The sequence below is a fragment of the Crotalus tigris genome, unplaced genomic scaffold, assembly GCF_016545835.1.
Source record: "Crotalus tigris isolate CLP2741 ecotype Arizona unplaced genomic scaffold, ASM1654583v1 scf7180000017716.2861928, whole genome shotgun sequence".
NCBI lineage: Eukaryota > Metazoa > Chordata > Lepidosauria > Squamata > Viperidae > Crotalus > Crotalus tigris.
Genome location: NW_024096587.1, coordinates 378,345 through 395,371, shown reverse-complemented (window position 1 = coordinate 395,371; position 17,027 = coordinate 378,345). Strand labels below are relative to the sequence as shown.

General features: G+C 40.4%; 1 protein-coding gene across 6 annotated transcripts in view; it reads right to left on the bottom strand.

Annotated features, from left to right (window-relative positions):
- Positions 1 to 14,809, bottom strand: part of FAM131B (family with sequence similarity 131 member B) — an 82,847-nt gene extending 68,038 nt beyond the window's left edge. For 4 of the 6 annotated variants that reach the window (XR_005556170.1, XR_005556169.1, XM_039338683.1 and 1 more), the window contains exon 1: positions 11,876 to 12,484. Coding sequence is in view for 3 of the 6 variants with exons in the window: in XM_039338683.1 (XP_039194617.1) it covers positions 11,876 to 11,903 (28 nt within the window). In the remaining 3 variants the exon portion in view is untranslated. Of the gene's footprint in view, positions 1 to 11,875; positions 12,485 to 12,723 lie in introns of those variants that run through there. The other 2 variants (XM_039338685.1, XM_039338681.1) reach the window with 2 other exon arrangements.
- Positions 14,810 to 17,027: the final 2,218 nt, after the last annotated feature.

Below are 17,027 nucleotides of genomic sequence, written 5' to 3'. Positions count from 1 at the left end.
AAGGTTATTTGGTTAGCACCTGGCAGCACCTAACATTGATAACACAGACACGCCAACACAGATACACCCATGCCCATACCAGAATTTGGACATGCTAGTAGCTCAAAAAACCACGCCAGTTTGGTGTAGTAGTTAAGGCACAGGCTCAGGAACAGGGAGATCTGAGTTTTAGTCCCACCTTAGACTGAATATATCCCACCTTTATTATTTTAAAAACAAGGCGGCAAACATATCCAACACACCTTCCTCCTCCTATTTTCCCCACAACAACAACTCTGAGATGTGAGTTGGGACTCACCAAAGTCACCCAGCTGGCTTTCATGGCTAAGGCAAGACTTGAACTCATGTTCTCTTGCTTTCTAGCCTGGTGCCTTAACTACTAGACTGACCATCATCATTAAATATGATTAAATATTAATGCATAGTATAAAACTAATATCTCCTGTATATCAAACACATGCTTTCTGTTCATTTAGACATGACAGAGCTAGACACAGTTTTGCACAACTTTGCCTTGTGCAACAATTGTGCCCATTCCTGCATTAGGAAGCACTACTGCCTTCACTTAAGTTACCTCCTGGATCAGGGGTAGGCAACCTTGACTCTTTTATGACTCGTGGACTTCAACTCCCAGAATACCTGAGACAGCCTGGCTCAGCTTGGAAACCTCTCCCTTTCCCCTCAGCATGGCTGGCTCAGGAATTCTGGGAGTTGAAGTCCACGAGTCATAAAAGAGCCAAGGTTGCCTACCTCTGTCCTGGATGGATTACTGCAATGTGCTCTAAATGAGGCTACCCTCAAACATCACGTGGAGAGGAGAATTGGAAAAAGGCCAAGTTACAGTACTTGTAAGATTGCCTCTCCTGTATGATATGTGCTTATTCCACAGGCATTCTTTGCTTCTTGGAAGATCACAAATGGCAATCACGACCCCGGGATCCTGCAACCATCGTATATGCATGCCAATTGCCAAGCACCTTAATTTTTATCACGTGATAGTCGGAACAGTTGCTAAACAAATGGTTAAGGTTGAGGACTACCACCTATACCTACCAGAGTGACAAAATTTTAGTTAATATGCAGCCATGTAAATTATTTAAATAATAATAAAAAATAAATACTGCCAGCTCACAATGAATCTTTTGCATTCGATGATGGGTTTCACTGTAGAACTGATTATACAATGTCAGGACAGATAGCAAGTTTGCTGTAACTCCATCTGTAATTCACTCCAGAGAAAATATTATCTTTATTGTCCGTCTCAAAGGGACCATGATTAAAGATGCCTTGGATCCAGCAGATTTGGGACAATTAAGAAACAAGATTCTTAGGGAATAGTCTAATCCAGTTAAAGCACAGTAGGAACATTGATAAACATTACTATTGCTTGACAAATGTTAAAAATGGTATGAAAAAAAAACCCAGCTCAGGCGCATTGTCCTTGAGCAGTGAGCATCACATTGGAGAGCAGTCATGCTCTGTGCCCCTCTTGTCTTCTTCCACAGAGTGGGAAGGGCAGGGCTGAAGTAGGAAGCCAGCTGCCTTCCTGGCTCTCTGTGGGATTTGCAGGTCTGCAGATCAAGATTTAAAATAATATGGGGGAGCTGCTAGGTGTAAACTTGGGCCCCAATTTTGGACTTGTCCCTGAAAATGGGAGAGGATGGGAAAATGGCAGAGATGTAACTCCATTCCATTTCCCCTCTTTTAAAATGAGGTTCTTTGGTTTTTGTTGCCTAAATGTAGAATCTTACTTTTTTCACCATTGAATTTCATTTTGTTAGATAGCGCCCAGTGTTCAAGTCTGTCCAAATCCTCCTGTATCTTAAGCCTGTCTTCTGGAGTGTTGGCTATTCCTGCCAGCTTGGTGTTGTCTGCAAATTTGATGAGTTCCCCCGTCTATCCCCTCATCCAAATCATTGATGAAGATGTTGAAGAGCACTGGGCCTAGAACAGAGCCCTGGGACACCCCATTACACACTTCTCTCCATGTAGATGTGGTTCCATTGAGGACCACACGCTGAATATGGCTGGTCAGCCAGCTACGAATCCATCTGGTGGTGATGCTGTCTAACCCACATTTTTCTATCTTATCAAGTAGTAGGTTGTGATCTACTTTATCAAATGCCTTACTGAAGTCCAAGTAAATTATATACACAGCATTCCTCTGGTCCACTAATTTTGTCACTTGGTCAAAGAATGCAATAAGATTTGTCTGGCATGATCTGTTTTTGACAAACCCATGTTGGCTTTTAGTAATGACTTTGTTTGCCTCTAGGTGTTTGTTGATTTGTTGTTTGATTGTTTTTTCCAGAATCTTTCCAGGTATTGAGGTCAGGCTGATAGGTCTGTAGTTTCCTGGATCTATTTTTCCCTCTTTTTTGAAGATGAGAACTTCTTTTCCAGTCCTCTGGTAGTTCCCCAGTGCTCCAGGATCTCTGAAAAATATAGTTCAGTGGGTTCTGAGATCACATCTGCCAGTTCCTTGAGAACTTGGAGGGTGTAATCCATCTGGTCCTGGTGATTTGAACTTGTCTAGGCTGGACAGGTGCTCATTTACCATTTTCTTGCCTATCTTAACGTGTTTCTATTGTTTTTTATGGCACTGTTTTTGATAGGTTGGACTGTTTTTTCCCTTTGTGTAAAGACAGATGCAAAAAACAAGTTAAATAGTTCTGCTTTCTCCCTGTTGCTTGTCACCTTCTTGCCATTTTCTCCCACTAATGGACCAATCATTTCCTTAACTTTTTTCTTATTTTTTAGATGTTGAAAGCAGCTTTTTTTTGTTATTTTTGACTTTGGTCGCAAGCCTTAGTTCATTTTGAGCCTTAGCTCTCCTCACTTCATCTTTGCAGGCTCGGGCTATTTGCTGATATTCTGCCTTAGTTATGTGTCCCTTTTTCCACTTTTTATACTTGTCCTTTTTATCTTTCAATTTATCAGAAAGTTCTTTATGCAGCCGTGCTGGTTTCTTTTGAGATCTGTTATTTTTCTTCTTTGTTGGTATTGTGCTAGATTGGGCTTTTATTACCTCTTTATCTCTCTATTTATCTATATCTGTCTCTCTCCATCATATATTTCTAATGATAGTCAAAATATATGAAAATAATTATGAAGTCATATCTGTTTTAAATATATTCTTGCTTGGAAGAACTAAAAAATCAAATAGAATATGTTATTTCCTTCAAGTAATCCTTTCACCTCAAGTCTATGGGGGAATAAGAAATGAAAAGCTAAAAAAGAACTGCATACTCGGACAACCTAAAAGAGTTTAAAAACAAGCCCAAGCACCTGTGCAAATGAGATTTTGCAAGAACAGATAACAACACACTACATTATTCTGAAGACTCAGGGCTACTAACCACTAGGTAAACTTTGTTCTCTCTGTTGAATGTGAAAAGGTTAGGGGAGAGCAGAGAAGGACTTCAGAGCACAAGTAAACACTCTTGTAATTCCATGCAGGAAGTGGCAATTCTTAAAAATAAAAAAATTCAGGACAGCCTGTCAACCCTCCTGTTCTTTCAATTCATACTCCTGCCTCCTAAGTGCTGAAATTCAACAATATGTGTGATATCCTGTGGGTGGAAGTACCTTCTGTTAGGGTGGCACTGGCAGGATCTTTGGATCAAAACCCAAAAGATAAAATTTGAAAATTGGCTATTTCTTGAAATGTTACAAAGCCAAGCAAAAGCTACAATGCCTGCGCACATAAATGTGCGTATCACTTAAAACAGAGAATTGAGTATGAATCACAAATATGAAGATGAGTTTATTACAGAATATGTTGAGAGAGTTGACAGGTTTTACTCTTAGAAAAAGGACATTTTATCAAATTCATTGCTATGACTGGAGGCAAAGCTGATTTTTATACTCTTACCAAAAGAAAATTTGATTTCTGGAAAAGCCCGTTTAACACATTTTTTATAGCTTTCAATGTTAATACCATACTATACAGTATGCTTGCAGTGAAATAATGTTACTAATAAATATGAAAAAACTATTTCATGCATGTGTTAACTGCTCCCAGACTCAAACACTAAGCTCAGAGCTGAAATGAAATGGCTTGGAAAAGCTCGGGAACTCTAATATGTTACAGATGTTTACTCAGTTCAGCAGGACTGATTCCCAAGTGTGCAAAGGTCTGCAGCCTTGGCTGTATTAACAGCATAACAAAAGGATGCTGCATCATGGCAGTGTCTGAACTCTGTCTTTATTATCAACTGTCCGCACTATTTCTAAATCAAATCTTGATTAATGAACCTTCTTTTTATAAATTTTATTTTATATCAGTGATATGCTACTTTCCCTTGTGTATTTATGTTGCTTTTCATATGTATATTATGTCCCGTTATAAAAGCTGTAATAAAATATGACAGCTGTAAATGAATGTGCCTACAATGAAGACTGGAGCTTGCCTCTATGCCAGTGTTTTTCAGTCTTAGTATTTTAAGAGGTTTAGACTTCAACTCCCAGAATTCAGCTGGCAGGGAATCTTAAAGTTGCCAAGGTTGAGAAACACTATTCTAAGGAAATACAGTATGCACACATTGCATCAGATCTGCTGAAACACCATCTCACTCCCTTAGGAATTGACAGTTGTTGCAATGTGCTTTCATCAAATTTCACAACCTGAGCTTCCAAATGATAACTTCTAGATACTCTGATAATAAAAAGAACAAACCAAAAGCATTCTGACAGATGCATTCACTTTGGTCAAAGGTCTTTAAACCCCAACTTGATAGGCATTTTAGAAATTCATCAACGGGCAGATTTAATTATTCCCCCAATGAACAGACAAAAATTAATCCTCTAAGAGAACAGCATAAAGTATGTGAAGTATAATGTTTTGTGCTCCAGACAGATTCTACAATATGATGGGCCAATTTTGGGAAAGAAACTGGAAAAAAAATGAAAGACTGCCTATACACTGCAGTCAGTGCAGGATCATCATCTTCTAAGCCAGTGTTTTTCAACCGTGGCAACTTTAATATGTGGCAACATATTAAGATGTGTGCACTTCCTAGAATTCTCCAGCCAGAATTGTAGGAGTTGAAGACACACACCTTAAAGTTGTCAAGTTTGAGAAACACTAACTTATATCAACTCTGTAATTTAATAATGACGACAATGACAATAATGATGATGATGATGATGATGTTGATGATGGAAGGGACCTTGAAGATCTTCTAGTCCAGCCTGCTGTTCTAGTCCAACCCCCTACTATTTCAAACAAATGGTTATCCAATTTTTTCATGAAAACTTCCAGTGTTGGAGCATTCACAGCTTCTGGAGGCAGTCTGTTCCACTGATTAATTGTCCTAACTGTCAGGAAATTTTTTCCTTAGTTCTAGGTTGCTTCTCTCCTTGATTAGCTTCCATCCATTGCTTCTTGTCCTGCCTTCAGGTGCTTTGGAGAATAGCTTGACTCCCTCTTCTTTGTGGCAACCCGAGATATTGGAACACTGCTATCATGTCCCCCCTCGTCCTTCTCTTCATTAAATTAGACGTACCCAATTGCAGCAACCATTCTTTATATGTTTAAGCCTCCAGTCCCCTAATCATCTTTGTTGCTCTTCTCTGAACTCTTTCTAGAGTCTCAACATCTTTTTTACATTGTGATGACCAAAACTGAATGCAGTATTCAAGTGTGGCCTTACCAAAGCATTATAAAGTGGTATTGATCTTGATTCTATCCCTCTGTTAATGCAGCCTAGCACTGTGTTGGCTTTTTTGGCAGCTGCAGCACACTGCTGGCTCATATTTAAATGACTGTTGATTAGGACTCTTGAGATCCCTTTCACAGTTACTACTCTTGAGCAAGGTACCACCTATACCATATCTGTGCATTTGGTTTTTCTTGCCTATATGTAGAATCTTACTTTTTTCACCACTGATTTTTATTGTTTTAGATAGCGCCCAATATTTGAATCTGTCAAAATCCTTCTGTATCTTAAGCCTGTCTTCTGGAGTGTTGGCTATTCTTGCCAAACTATAAGTGTTGAGATTAAATTGGATCTTATGGCTAAGGTGAGCATTTAATATGGGATTTCTTTACTATTGCTAATAAATCATCATTCATCATTTACTTATGTCATCTCCTACCTTTTAGACGTGATTACTAGTCCCAGCATTGGATTGAAAAATACACAAACAGATTTCTTCTCAGAAGTGCAAAAATACAATTCTTACAATACTTTTTCCTCATATATCTATTCCTAGTTTGCCTTTAAAATGTTTACATAGATAACGAAGAGTACCTCAGTGAAAACTTAGCCAATTAAGTGTGGGTGTTATTGGGTTGTTCTTTGTTATTTTAGGAGAATGTGTGGGTGATCTTCACATGCAAGAGACAGAAGAGGAGTATATTGAGGAAAATAAATTAATACATCGTATACTGGGCAATCTTGTGGGATATTTTGAAAATGCTGTATGAAAATAATATGGATTCTCCATTGCAAGGTAGAAAGTAATTTGGCTTGGAAACAAGCAAATATTTTCATAAAGTTTAAGTTAATGTGGTCAGTGCAATTAAAAATACAATAACAACTTAAGAGTCTCACACAAATGGTCTTCCCTGAAATTCCTACTCTAAAAATTGAACAGCTCTTCCGTGCAATAAATATATGTTGTCCTTGTTTAGCAATTGCTTTGTTTAGCAACCATTCAGTTACAACGGTGATGAAAAAATAACTTTGCAATCAATCCTCACATTTATGACCCTCACTGGTTGTAAAGCAAAGGAAATGTGAAGGAAAATCATAAGCACAGTCACAGTTTCACTTAGCAACTGCTTTGCTTAACAAATGAATTGACAATCCCAGTTGTGTCTGTTAAACAAGGACTACCTGTAGAGAGGGCTCTTCACCCAACACTCGATTCAATACAGTAGAATATTGTCATTCTGTATCCATTAGAAATTGTTTTAATTGGAATTTATGTTTTATTAAATGTTCACTCTGCATGGCATTGTTTAGCCTTTTTCTTTTGAGTCCTGCTACCTGCACGTGGATTGTAGCAGTATCATAATAAAATAAACAAATAAATAATAGAGCCATCATTGCTTATCACTAATTCGGCTGTTCTACTTGGATCTTTGGTTCAAACAGGTTGCATTTCATTTCCCATACATTACACATGTTACTATTTCAGTCTGACGTATTTTTTTTTAAAAAAACAAAAACTAGAAGAGTTTTTTTTTCCTGCAAGACATGATTAGAAAGGGATGACATAATTTTGAGCATTTAAAAAAATAGTTAAATCAGTTTTCTCACAATTTGGAACATATAAAAACTAGAAGTCTAAATGTTTATGTACCCAGATGAGAGAATACTACTGGGAAGAAAAACACTTGGGTACCATCATGGTTCTTAACAGACTTTGGTAGAAATTCAGTGGCAGAATTCAGTGGAAGCATCAGTTCTAAGAGATTGTGCTTTTGCAATTTAGTGGTCCCTGTAGACTTTTGTAAATAAACTTTGCAAAACATTAATTCAAAAAGGTGCTGGTGATCATCTATATAGTCCTATATAGTGCAGGCCCTGGACATTTCAGGGCCACCTGTCCCCAATTATATACGGTATGTCTGTATTACAAGACCCAATAGGATAGGCATGCTCTGGGTCACATCAATGTTATCTGGTGGGACATAAAAGTCATGCCTTCTCTATCACAACACCTACCCCTGCCCCCATTTAGTTAGCTCCAACACTTTTCACCTTTAAGAAGGCCCTGGTTCTTCCCTTCGGTTGTAAGCCATGATGATATATAAGGCCACTGAAAACACACAAGATGTCCATTTTCATAACCTTGATTTGTTTTGTTTTTAACTGATGTTTTTATACCATGATGTCTTTAACACTTGCTAGCCTACCAACAATTCTGGCAAGTGGAAAGGCATAATTTGAGGCAATACTTCTTACAACAGTTGTTCAAAAGAGAGTAAACTAAGGATCATATTCCAGAGGCTGGGATTCTATCCAAATGATGAATTTGAGTACTGATCTGCACACTGGTTGCTTACTGCAGTATTTATATATCTCCAATTCAGTTAAGTATTTTAAGATTGTTGCTATTCAGGTGACAGCTTACTTTATAGAATTACAGTATTTTTGATTGCAGAATTACAGAATTTTGATTGCAGAAGTAAGAATTAGGGACAATCAGTCAGGGACAAACATACAGGAAATTTTTGTCATCAAGTAAAATGTATTATTTCTTTATTTATTAAATTTTTGTGCCACCCATCTCGTCTATAGCTGCAGGGAGCTTCAAATAAAACAGGATATTAAGAGTAGATTACCAAATGAATAAAGACTTGTAGAGGAAAAGACTATATATATCAGCCCAAATTGTTTGGAATAAAAACATAAAAGTTTTTATCAAAATTTAATAAAAAATAGTATTTTAATGTATAAATATTAAATCCTTATGAATATCTTCTTTGCTCATTTTATAATATACATACACACATACATACAGACTATTATTGACTAACTGTTCTTGAGGATTTAATAGATTAAGGTTTTCCAAAGTGGTCAATATCGATTTCCATGGGGCTATCTAAGGAGTGGATATTATTATTATATTGTTACTTGTAGTACTATAAGTTAAAGTAGTATTTATTACATTATTTTCATATAATAAATGTTTGGGGGGGCGCAATGAACAATTTGAAATTTCATGAAGGAGGCAATGATCTGAAGAGTTTGGATACGCTTCTGATAATCAACTGAGCAGATCTTTTCTGAGCTGCCAAATGTCAGATTAGCTAAATGGTATTTTATTTTAATGGCTGTTCTTCTCACCGAAGTTGGCTTTGGAGGCAGGAACTGAAAACTACACCTTAGGTTTCCATTTTCCTAGTCCAGCTCTTTTCTTTCTCATACCCATAAGGTATTGGACCTCTGCAGTGGGTAGGCAAAGAATTATTCTAAGCACGCTTACATAGAAGTAAATCCCACTAAATTCTATGTAATCTACTTTTAAAAAGAAAGTGTAAGAGTCTATTGTAAATATCTCTCTCTGGAAAAGATTGCCATACCCTTATGCATTTTGTAATAAGAAAAGTTTATTTTTGTTATTTATTTTACTGGGCTTATACGCTATTCCAATTAAAACCAACACTGAGCAACCCAACCTTAATACATTTTATCAGAAAAATAGCAAAACCTAAAAATGTCTGTCTGTCTGTCTGTTTGTCTGTCTGTCTATCTAACTATCTAGCTATCTAGAGAGATAGAGAATCTAATCCATTCAACAATGTTATGCAGTTTTTATTCTACAGTATTTTACTGTCCATCCATTCAACAGCTTTTATTTCTAGAAAAAATTTACTAATAGATCTCAGCATATTTTAACAAAATCAGTAAGGATCTCTATGACATTTTAAACAAGTGTGTGGCTGAATCAATTTTCACCCAAGACATTTCATCAGATGCATCAACAACCAATGAAGAGCAGCACTGAATGCTAATACTGTAGGTAAGATGCCAACGAGCAAGATGTGCAATAATCTTTCTTAAGATCTGGTGGCGCACCTCAAAATTTTATTCAAAATGCATTTATCTCTAAAGTGCAATCCTTTATAATTTGGCTACTTTACGTAGGTTTAATACTTCACAATCTTATTTCCTGAAGTGGCACCCATGCATTAATCAACCAACCAGGAAATTCTACACAACTTGTATTAGAGAACTTCTATGTATAATCACTGTTTTGCTTCTGGTCTGCCCAAATCTCTGAGAATTTGAGCCTCAACAAATAAGATTTTCAACATTAGTATGTAATGGCAGAATACATGCAGAAAGATGCAGAACAGTGAGACAGATACAACTGGGAGAAAATACCGACATTAAACCCAACATAAGGATGCAATCCATATTTCATTAAATTCAAAGGCACAACTCTCACTAATTTCACTGTCTTTGGATTGAAACTTCAGTATGTGTCAGCAGTCTGTTTACAATATAGTGCAAAACTAGACTTGCCAATAGCAATTTGTGAACAGTTTACGACAGATTGTTTTGAACTACCTTTTTAAAATTTGAGAAAAGCAGTCACAGGACAGAAATGGAAAGGTTTTCTTAACACTTTTCTTTCAAGCAACCAATCTACTCTCTTACCCAATATTAAGCAATGAGGCCTCAAACTATTTTCTTCTGCAGAGAAAGCATGCATGTGAGCAGTGTGCGTGCATGCATATGTGTGTGTGTGAGAGAGTATGTGTGCCTCTGTGTGTGTATGTGTGTGTGCGCACACATGGGTGTGCACTTTCAAGTCTATTCCCAAATCTCTTGCGTCACATCCAGTTTAGCCCATATGGACTCCTTGGACTCCTCAGCTTCTAAATAGATCCCTATATATAATTTCCCTTAATCACAGTTCCCATTCTGATTACTGCTGTACTTTCTAAAAGTCAATGCTTGAGGGCCAGGGAAAGAGAAAAATATGAAATGACAGAGGAGAAAAACGGATTGGTAGTTGGGACAAATTTGCAAATGCAAGTTCAAATTCAGCCCGGTCATAAAGTTCAACATTAATAAAAGATTGCTGAATTTTGCAATACGATCCTGAGCATATTTGCCTGGAGCTGACAATGTTTAGTGGGATTACTCCTTAATAAATGCAACAACAACTGCAGTCTCTAAGTTGCAAAGCTAAAATAGGATGCCCTGACACTCTAGAATGATTTGTGAGCCCTAGAGATCTGGAAAGAAACAAATATAAAATAATATATAGAAAGATAATTAACTGGGATAGTATGGAAGAAGGTAGATTTTGCTCAAAATATATCTGTGCCAATGGCAGAAAACACTAAAATTACACCACATCCCTGATTGATGATAGGGAGTTCAAACAACTGGGAAAATCTACATAACAAATCTCACTAAAAGGGATTGTATAATTCCTATTGATTATTGCTTAAGTAAAATTCCTGGTGGATCAAGATTAACCCAACTAAGGCTATGTTTAAGGGCACCCCAAATCTACTCACTCTGATATATTTCCTGTGCAGGTACAGTTGTCAATGGATGCTGTAAAAAGCATTTTATTTTGCAATTCTCTGCAAAGAGAAACTTGGGACCACAAACTGGACTGGGTAGGGATGGACTGGTCCCAACAGGCTTTAAAGGAAAGGAGGCATAAAGAAGCTACCGATTTAGCACTGCTCTCTCTTGTAGGAGAGATCCAGTGGCTGTTCTCTGCTGAGGTGTGGGCAGCAACTAGGGGGGAGGGAAGGAGGGAGGGAGATGCAGCTATCACTGCAGAGAGATAGATTCTGGTGATACTAATTGTAATGAGGAAGAGAGAAAATTAACAACTCCCCCAAGCCTCTGTGGCCTTGCCTTTGATTTTCAGGTTTACAGAAGTGTGAGGTGCAGGGCCATCCATCTCTCTCTCCTTCTCCACCCCCACCCCCATGCCAATAAAGACAGCGCTGGGTGAAAGCTGTCAGGTGGAAACGTATCCACACACACCACCTTTGCCAACCATCCCACAAAAAGCGCATTGTGGGCTTCCGGGAAAGCCTCTTGCTGCCAATCACTTAGCTAAGACATTCCCTCCAGGGGGCAGAAAAGGCAGAGCGAGGGTAAAAGCACATCCGGGAGGGGGGGTTGCCAGGAAGAGAGACGGGCAACACTTTCCGAGACCAGGGGTCCCCCGTTCCGCGGTCCTGGCGCAGAACTCGCTCTCTGCCTAAATCGAGACAAGGACGCGCGCTCCGCCTGGACCACCGCACGTCTTCAGCGCTTCACCGCATCAGGCCGTGCCCTGCCCAGCTTCCAAGACCGAAAGGGGCGGCCAGATTGACGCCCGCCTGAGCCCGAAAGGGAAACTGCGGCAACCTCCATCTCGTCTCCTCCACGCCCCTCCTCACCTACTGTCCTGGAGCCGATGCAGCCCATCCTTCCGCCCAGCGAGGCTCCTCCAGGAGGGAGCGGTGGCGGAGCGGAGAAGGAGCAGCCGCCGCCGCAGCAGCAGCAGCAGGCTGCGCACCGAAGCAGAAGGCGGGAGCGTGGCCGCGCTGTGGAGCGGAATCCCCGTCACGGCGACTCCCCAAAGCGGCCCTTCCGGGGCCGGATGCAGCTCCTCATCATCACCACGCTCAGGTGCGAGAGAGCGCTCCGGGCCAGGGTTGCGGCAGGCAGCGCGCGCGAGACGCCTCGAGGGGGAGAGGCGAAAGCCCCAGTGCCACCGGACCCGCCGCTGCCGTCTCCCTCAGCCTGGCTGGGCGAAGGATGTTCGCGGGGCTCACAAGGGAGACGGGTGGGCGGGGGAGGAGGAAAAGGAGCGCGGAGATTGGGTAAACAGCTCGGGAGCCTTGCGCGGACCTGCCATTGGCTGAGTCGGAGCCGCGGCTGGAGGAAGGAGGCAACGAGGAGCCCCCCGCGCTGCCGCCTCGGCTACGTGTGATGCTCGAAGCAGCAGCCAACAAGCCAGACGCTCTGACACCCGCCCATTTGCCCCGGGTTGCGGCGGCGGCGGCGGCAGGGGGAGTGGCGCTGCGAAGCGGAGAACTTGCGTTCACGCGCGAAGCGGCTGGGAGGGTCATTCTGAGGCACACTCCGAGGAGGAACCGGTCGGAGCTAAATCGAGAAGTCCGACCTGGGATTCGCGGGACGAAACATTGGGTTCAAAAGAAGTCCCTTCCTTTGCCCCGGGTGAGCATGCAGAGGATGGCAGCCGGGAAAGGGAGGCGCAAGCTGCCATTCTATGCAGCCTTACCTGGGATTAAGCCCCCAACGGGGCTCGCGGCGGGAGCAGAAAAAGTCCGCACTGTGGCTGCGCGCTCTGCTTTAGGGCAGGAACAGCCCGGTGCCCGAAGCAACCAACAGACGAGGCGCTCCGAAAACCGTAGCGTGCTCCACCCCGCCCGGGTCCTCAAGGGCTCCGCGTGCGCAGAGCCTCCCAGCGTTTGCCAGAAGGAATTGCAGCAGCGTCTCGGAGCAAGCGCCGCAACCGCCGTGCTTTGCGCTGTACTGCATCGCTTTTCACGGGCGCGTGGGGAGCTCCGCTGGACGGAGGGAGACCCTTGCGGAGACGTGGCGGCAGGATAAGGGCGTAGAGGCTGAAGGAAGAGAGACGGGGACTGGGTGGGAATTTAAGTAAATTCGGGCGAAGAAAGCGGGGAAGGAGGAGAAGCGAGACGGAAAGGACAAACAAGAGACCTGAGCGGGTCGGCGACGGACGCCTGAGGGTGAACGGAGGCCCCCAGGTGTCTCCTCGCAGAAATATCTGCAGCCACTTGCGTGGAGAGAGCTTGTCGCACTCGCTATCTTGTCTTCTCTGCCTTCCAAGGAGGAGATGGAGGAGGATCGGGCCCTCCAGGCCATAGAAATAGAGGAGAGCTCCCTACATGAACGGACCAGAAACTTTATTTCCGTCTTTGGCCAATAAAAAGATATTCTGTAAGACAAACTAACCAAAATTATCCCCTAACATCAATAACTGCTAGCAACCATTGATGGGCGAAGCTTATGCACAATATAGCAATATTTTGCTACTTTTAGAGAAATACATTGATTTTCACTGTTTAACAGATAATACAAATCATAATTATCAAGAGTGCCTGGAAATTTAACTAAAAAGGAGGTAATCACTGGTGACAAATATCCTGTAGAACTGGCAGTACAAAAGTACATGGGCTGCGGTTTCTATGGCAGCTGAATACCAGGGCAGATATTAAGTTTTACATGAGTTTTCCTATATTTAACCATTGTATTATGAGAAAAGGCAGCAGTTTCTGTTTGGCCTTCTGTATCTTAAGATCCTTTGCCTTAATTTGATCTAGCTTGATCTCTGATCCTAAGATTAGGATGGCTTCACTGGAGAAACTGTAGAGATTTCTAGAGAAGCTGGATCAGTAAAAATTATGTGATTGTATAATTAATATAATAGTATTATGCGATCAGGTTCCAGTACAACATATACATTATGACTATTAATAACCAAATCTTAGTGCCTATACCAGATACATACTGATATTTATATCGTATTACGGTCTCCAAATTCAGGAGAGTCTTATATCTAGCTGGATTTAATGTTCTCCCCTCAGCTGTTTTGGAAGGGAAATCTAGGAAAACCCCATATGAAACCCAATATTGCCCCTGTGACCCAGATGCTATAGAAATCACAGCCAATTTTCTATTGTAATGTCAGTTCTACAGAGACATTTGACACTCATGAATTACCCTCTTTTTATTCAAAATTTCCAGGGCACTCTGATGGTTTTTATTTGCATTATCTCCTAAACAACCAGCATAAATGTATTTCTCCAAAAGTTGCAAAATGTCACTATATTGTGTGTAAGCTTCACCTGCAAATTATTGATGTTAGGAGATAATTTTGCTTTGTTTGTTTTATAGAACATATTTTTATTAATAGTGACCAAAATAAAGTTTTTGCTCTGTTCTGTTCTCCCCTCCTGACATGACCAGAAGGAGAGTTTTCATATTTACATATGGTTGGAAGAGAAACATCTGTTGCAGCAAAAACAAATGTCAGAGACAGATATAATGTTTTTTTTACATGCCCCAGAAAGTCTGGTTATTGAGCAGGGGTATCAAACTGCCAGCCCGCGAGACAGATGCTTCCTGCCAAAACCGCGCCCACCCCTTTGCCGGCAATGGAAAAAAAGTTGCAATATGTCTTGACATGTCACATGACGTTGCGAGTTTGACACCTCGGCACTAGAGTGACATAGAGGCTGCCCTGGAGAGGATTTTTTTTAAAAAATTATAAATAATATGAATAATTCTATCTCTCTGTTATTCATCAGTCTCCTCACCATGTCAGCTTCCTTCCTCTCTACATTTCCAACAACTTTGTGTATATAAAATGGTCCTCTCTCAGGAGCATATTTCATACATCTTCTGAAGTAGATTGTAATTCACAAAACCTTGTATGATCATAAATAAAAGTGCAAAAGACTAAGGCAGCTAATTCTTGCCGAACGGGAAGGTGGTGGCAAAAACTGCCATGACTAGAACCACCCAATGGGATGTCCGTACTCCTGACAATGAGCTCAAGCTTTGCACTAGAGGAAGTCCTCAACTTACGACCACAATAGAGCCCAAAATTTCTGTTGCTAAGTGAGACATTTGTTATGTGAGTTTTGCCCCATTTGCCACAGTTGTCAAATGAATCACTGCAGTTGTTAAGTTAGTAACATGGTTGTTAAGTGAATCTGGCTTCCCCATTGACTTTGGTTGTCATAAGGTCGCAAATGGGGGAATCACATGACCCTGGGATACTGCAACCGTCATAAATATGAGTCAGTTGCCAAGCATCTGAATTTTGATGGGAATGCTACAATGGTGGTAAGTGTGAAAAATGGTCATGTCATCTTTTCAGTGCCGTTGTACCTTCGAGTGGTCACTAAATGAACTGTTGTAACTTGAGGACTACCTGTATAGTATACCAAAAAGAAAGAACGGTACCATTTTCCCCCTGCAAGGAAGGGAAAGCTATAAAAACTGAATAACTGTTTTCCATGATTAAACTTCCAACAAATTGAAAACAGCAGCAGGATTAACACACAGTCACACAAACACACATGCATGGAGCTCATAATAACAAAAACAAGACCACAAAATCCAAACATCTGTTGAGACAGAAATATTTTCATCGGGGGTTGAACCAAGGGAGGAACATGGCCTGACATCTTGTATAGGCTACACCACACAATATTATTACAATTAACTGTAACTAAAGGTGAGGGCATGGCCAGGATAAGATGGTATGGCTTTGTCAGATATGCCTATTGTGAAACTGCCTGCCTGCCAAGACCAGCCTGGAGCAGGGCATCATCTTCATTTTAACTCCTGAAAGGGAGAAAACCATCACTTAGAACCTGAGTTAGTACTAAGTGGGTCCAAGCTATTTCCTTTTTAGGCTCTCTGTGGTCTAAATACAGTGGAGAGGCTGGAGGTGTGACTTACTATTGGATGGAGGTATAACAGGAAATGCAGGTTTGGGAGAGAGAAAACTGTTTTGTTTCTACTTCCAGTGTCACTAATGCAAGGTCATCTTAAAAAGATTTTGTATTTTGCTGTGTGTGTGTGTGTGTGTGTGTGTGTGTGTGTGTGTGTTGGGAATATAACAGAAATCTAGTCTGTTGCTCATGAAAGATACTTGAAATGTGGTAGCAAGGATGCTGTAGCATGGAGAAACTAGGTTACTTATTCCAAAAGTACTGGATTAAAAACACAGAAACTTTTTTTTTAAATTTTTAATCCCTCCATGAAGAAGTTCAAGAGGTGCTATATGCAGCATTTTTCAAACATGGGAACACATGAAAAATCCCTCCCCCATGACTGTACAAGCATGCAGCACACATACATTTATCCTTATATGAAAAATGTGTCTGAAATAAACTGTTAAGTAACAATACATCTGAAAAGTTCTCAATGCTTAAAATAAGAGTTAACATTTCAGAATTCTCAATGCTTAAAATAAGAGTTAACATTTCAGAATGTGTCTTTAAAATTTCAAATAATTATTGTAAATCTGCTTATCATAGAGTGATCATCTTCCTATCTAAAGTTACTGAAGTTAAATCTACAAAGCAAATAAGCATATGATTCAAGATGTATTTGGGGCAATGATACTTGTATACTCTCTCTACCTTGCTTGAATAACAATTTGTGTGTATAAACTATAGATAGGAAAAGGGGGCTGAATTCCTTAATATTATCTTATGCATTTTGTCAAATAGTGCCTTTTCTTCTTGGCTAACTCCTTTTGTCCCAGAATTGGGTTATTGGGGGGAAGAAAAGATTTGGGTGATACACAATAAAGCAAATGAGGAATGGAGAATGAAGCTGTCTGAGCTAAATGACCTTTTTGATGCTGAAATCAGACTCACTGCTGTTTCTTGTACTTTATTTGAATAAGAAAGGCATGGACAAAAGAAACATGATTATTATGTTTACCTTGGTTAAAGTCACAAACCACACTGTGACAAAGAGGAAAGGAAGAATTATTCTTTTGAGTCATTTTGCCCTTGCTTGAATAGAGTGAAAATGGTT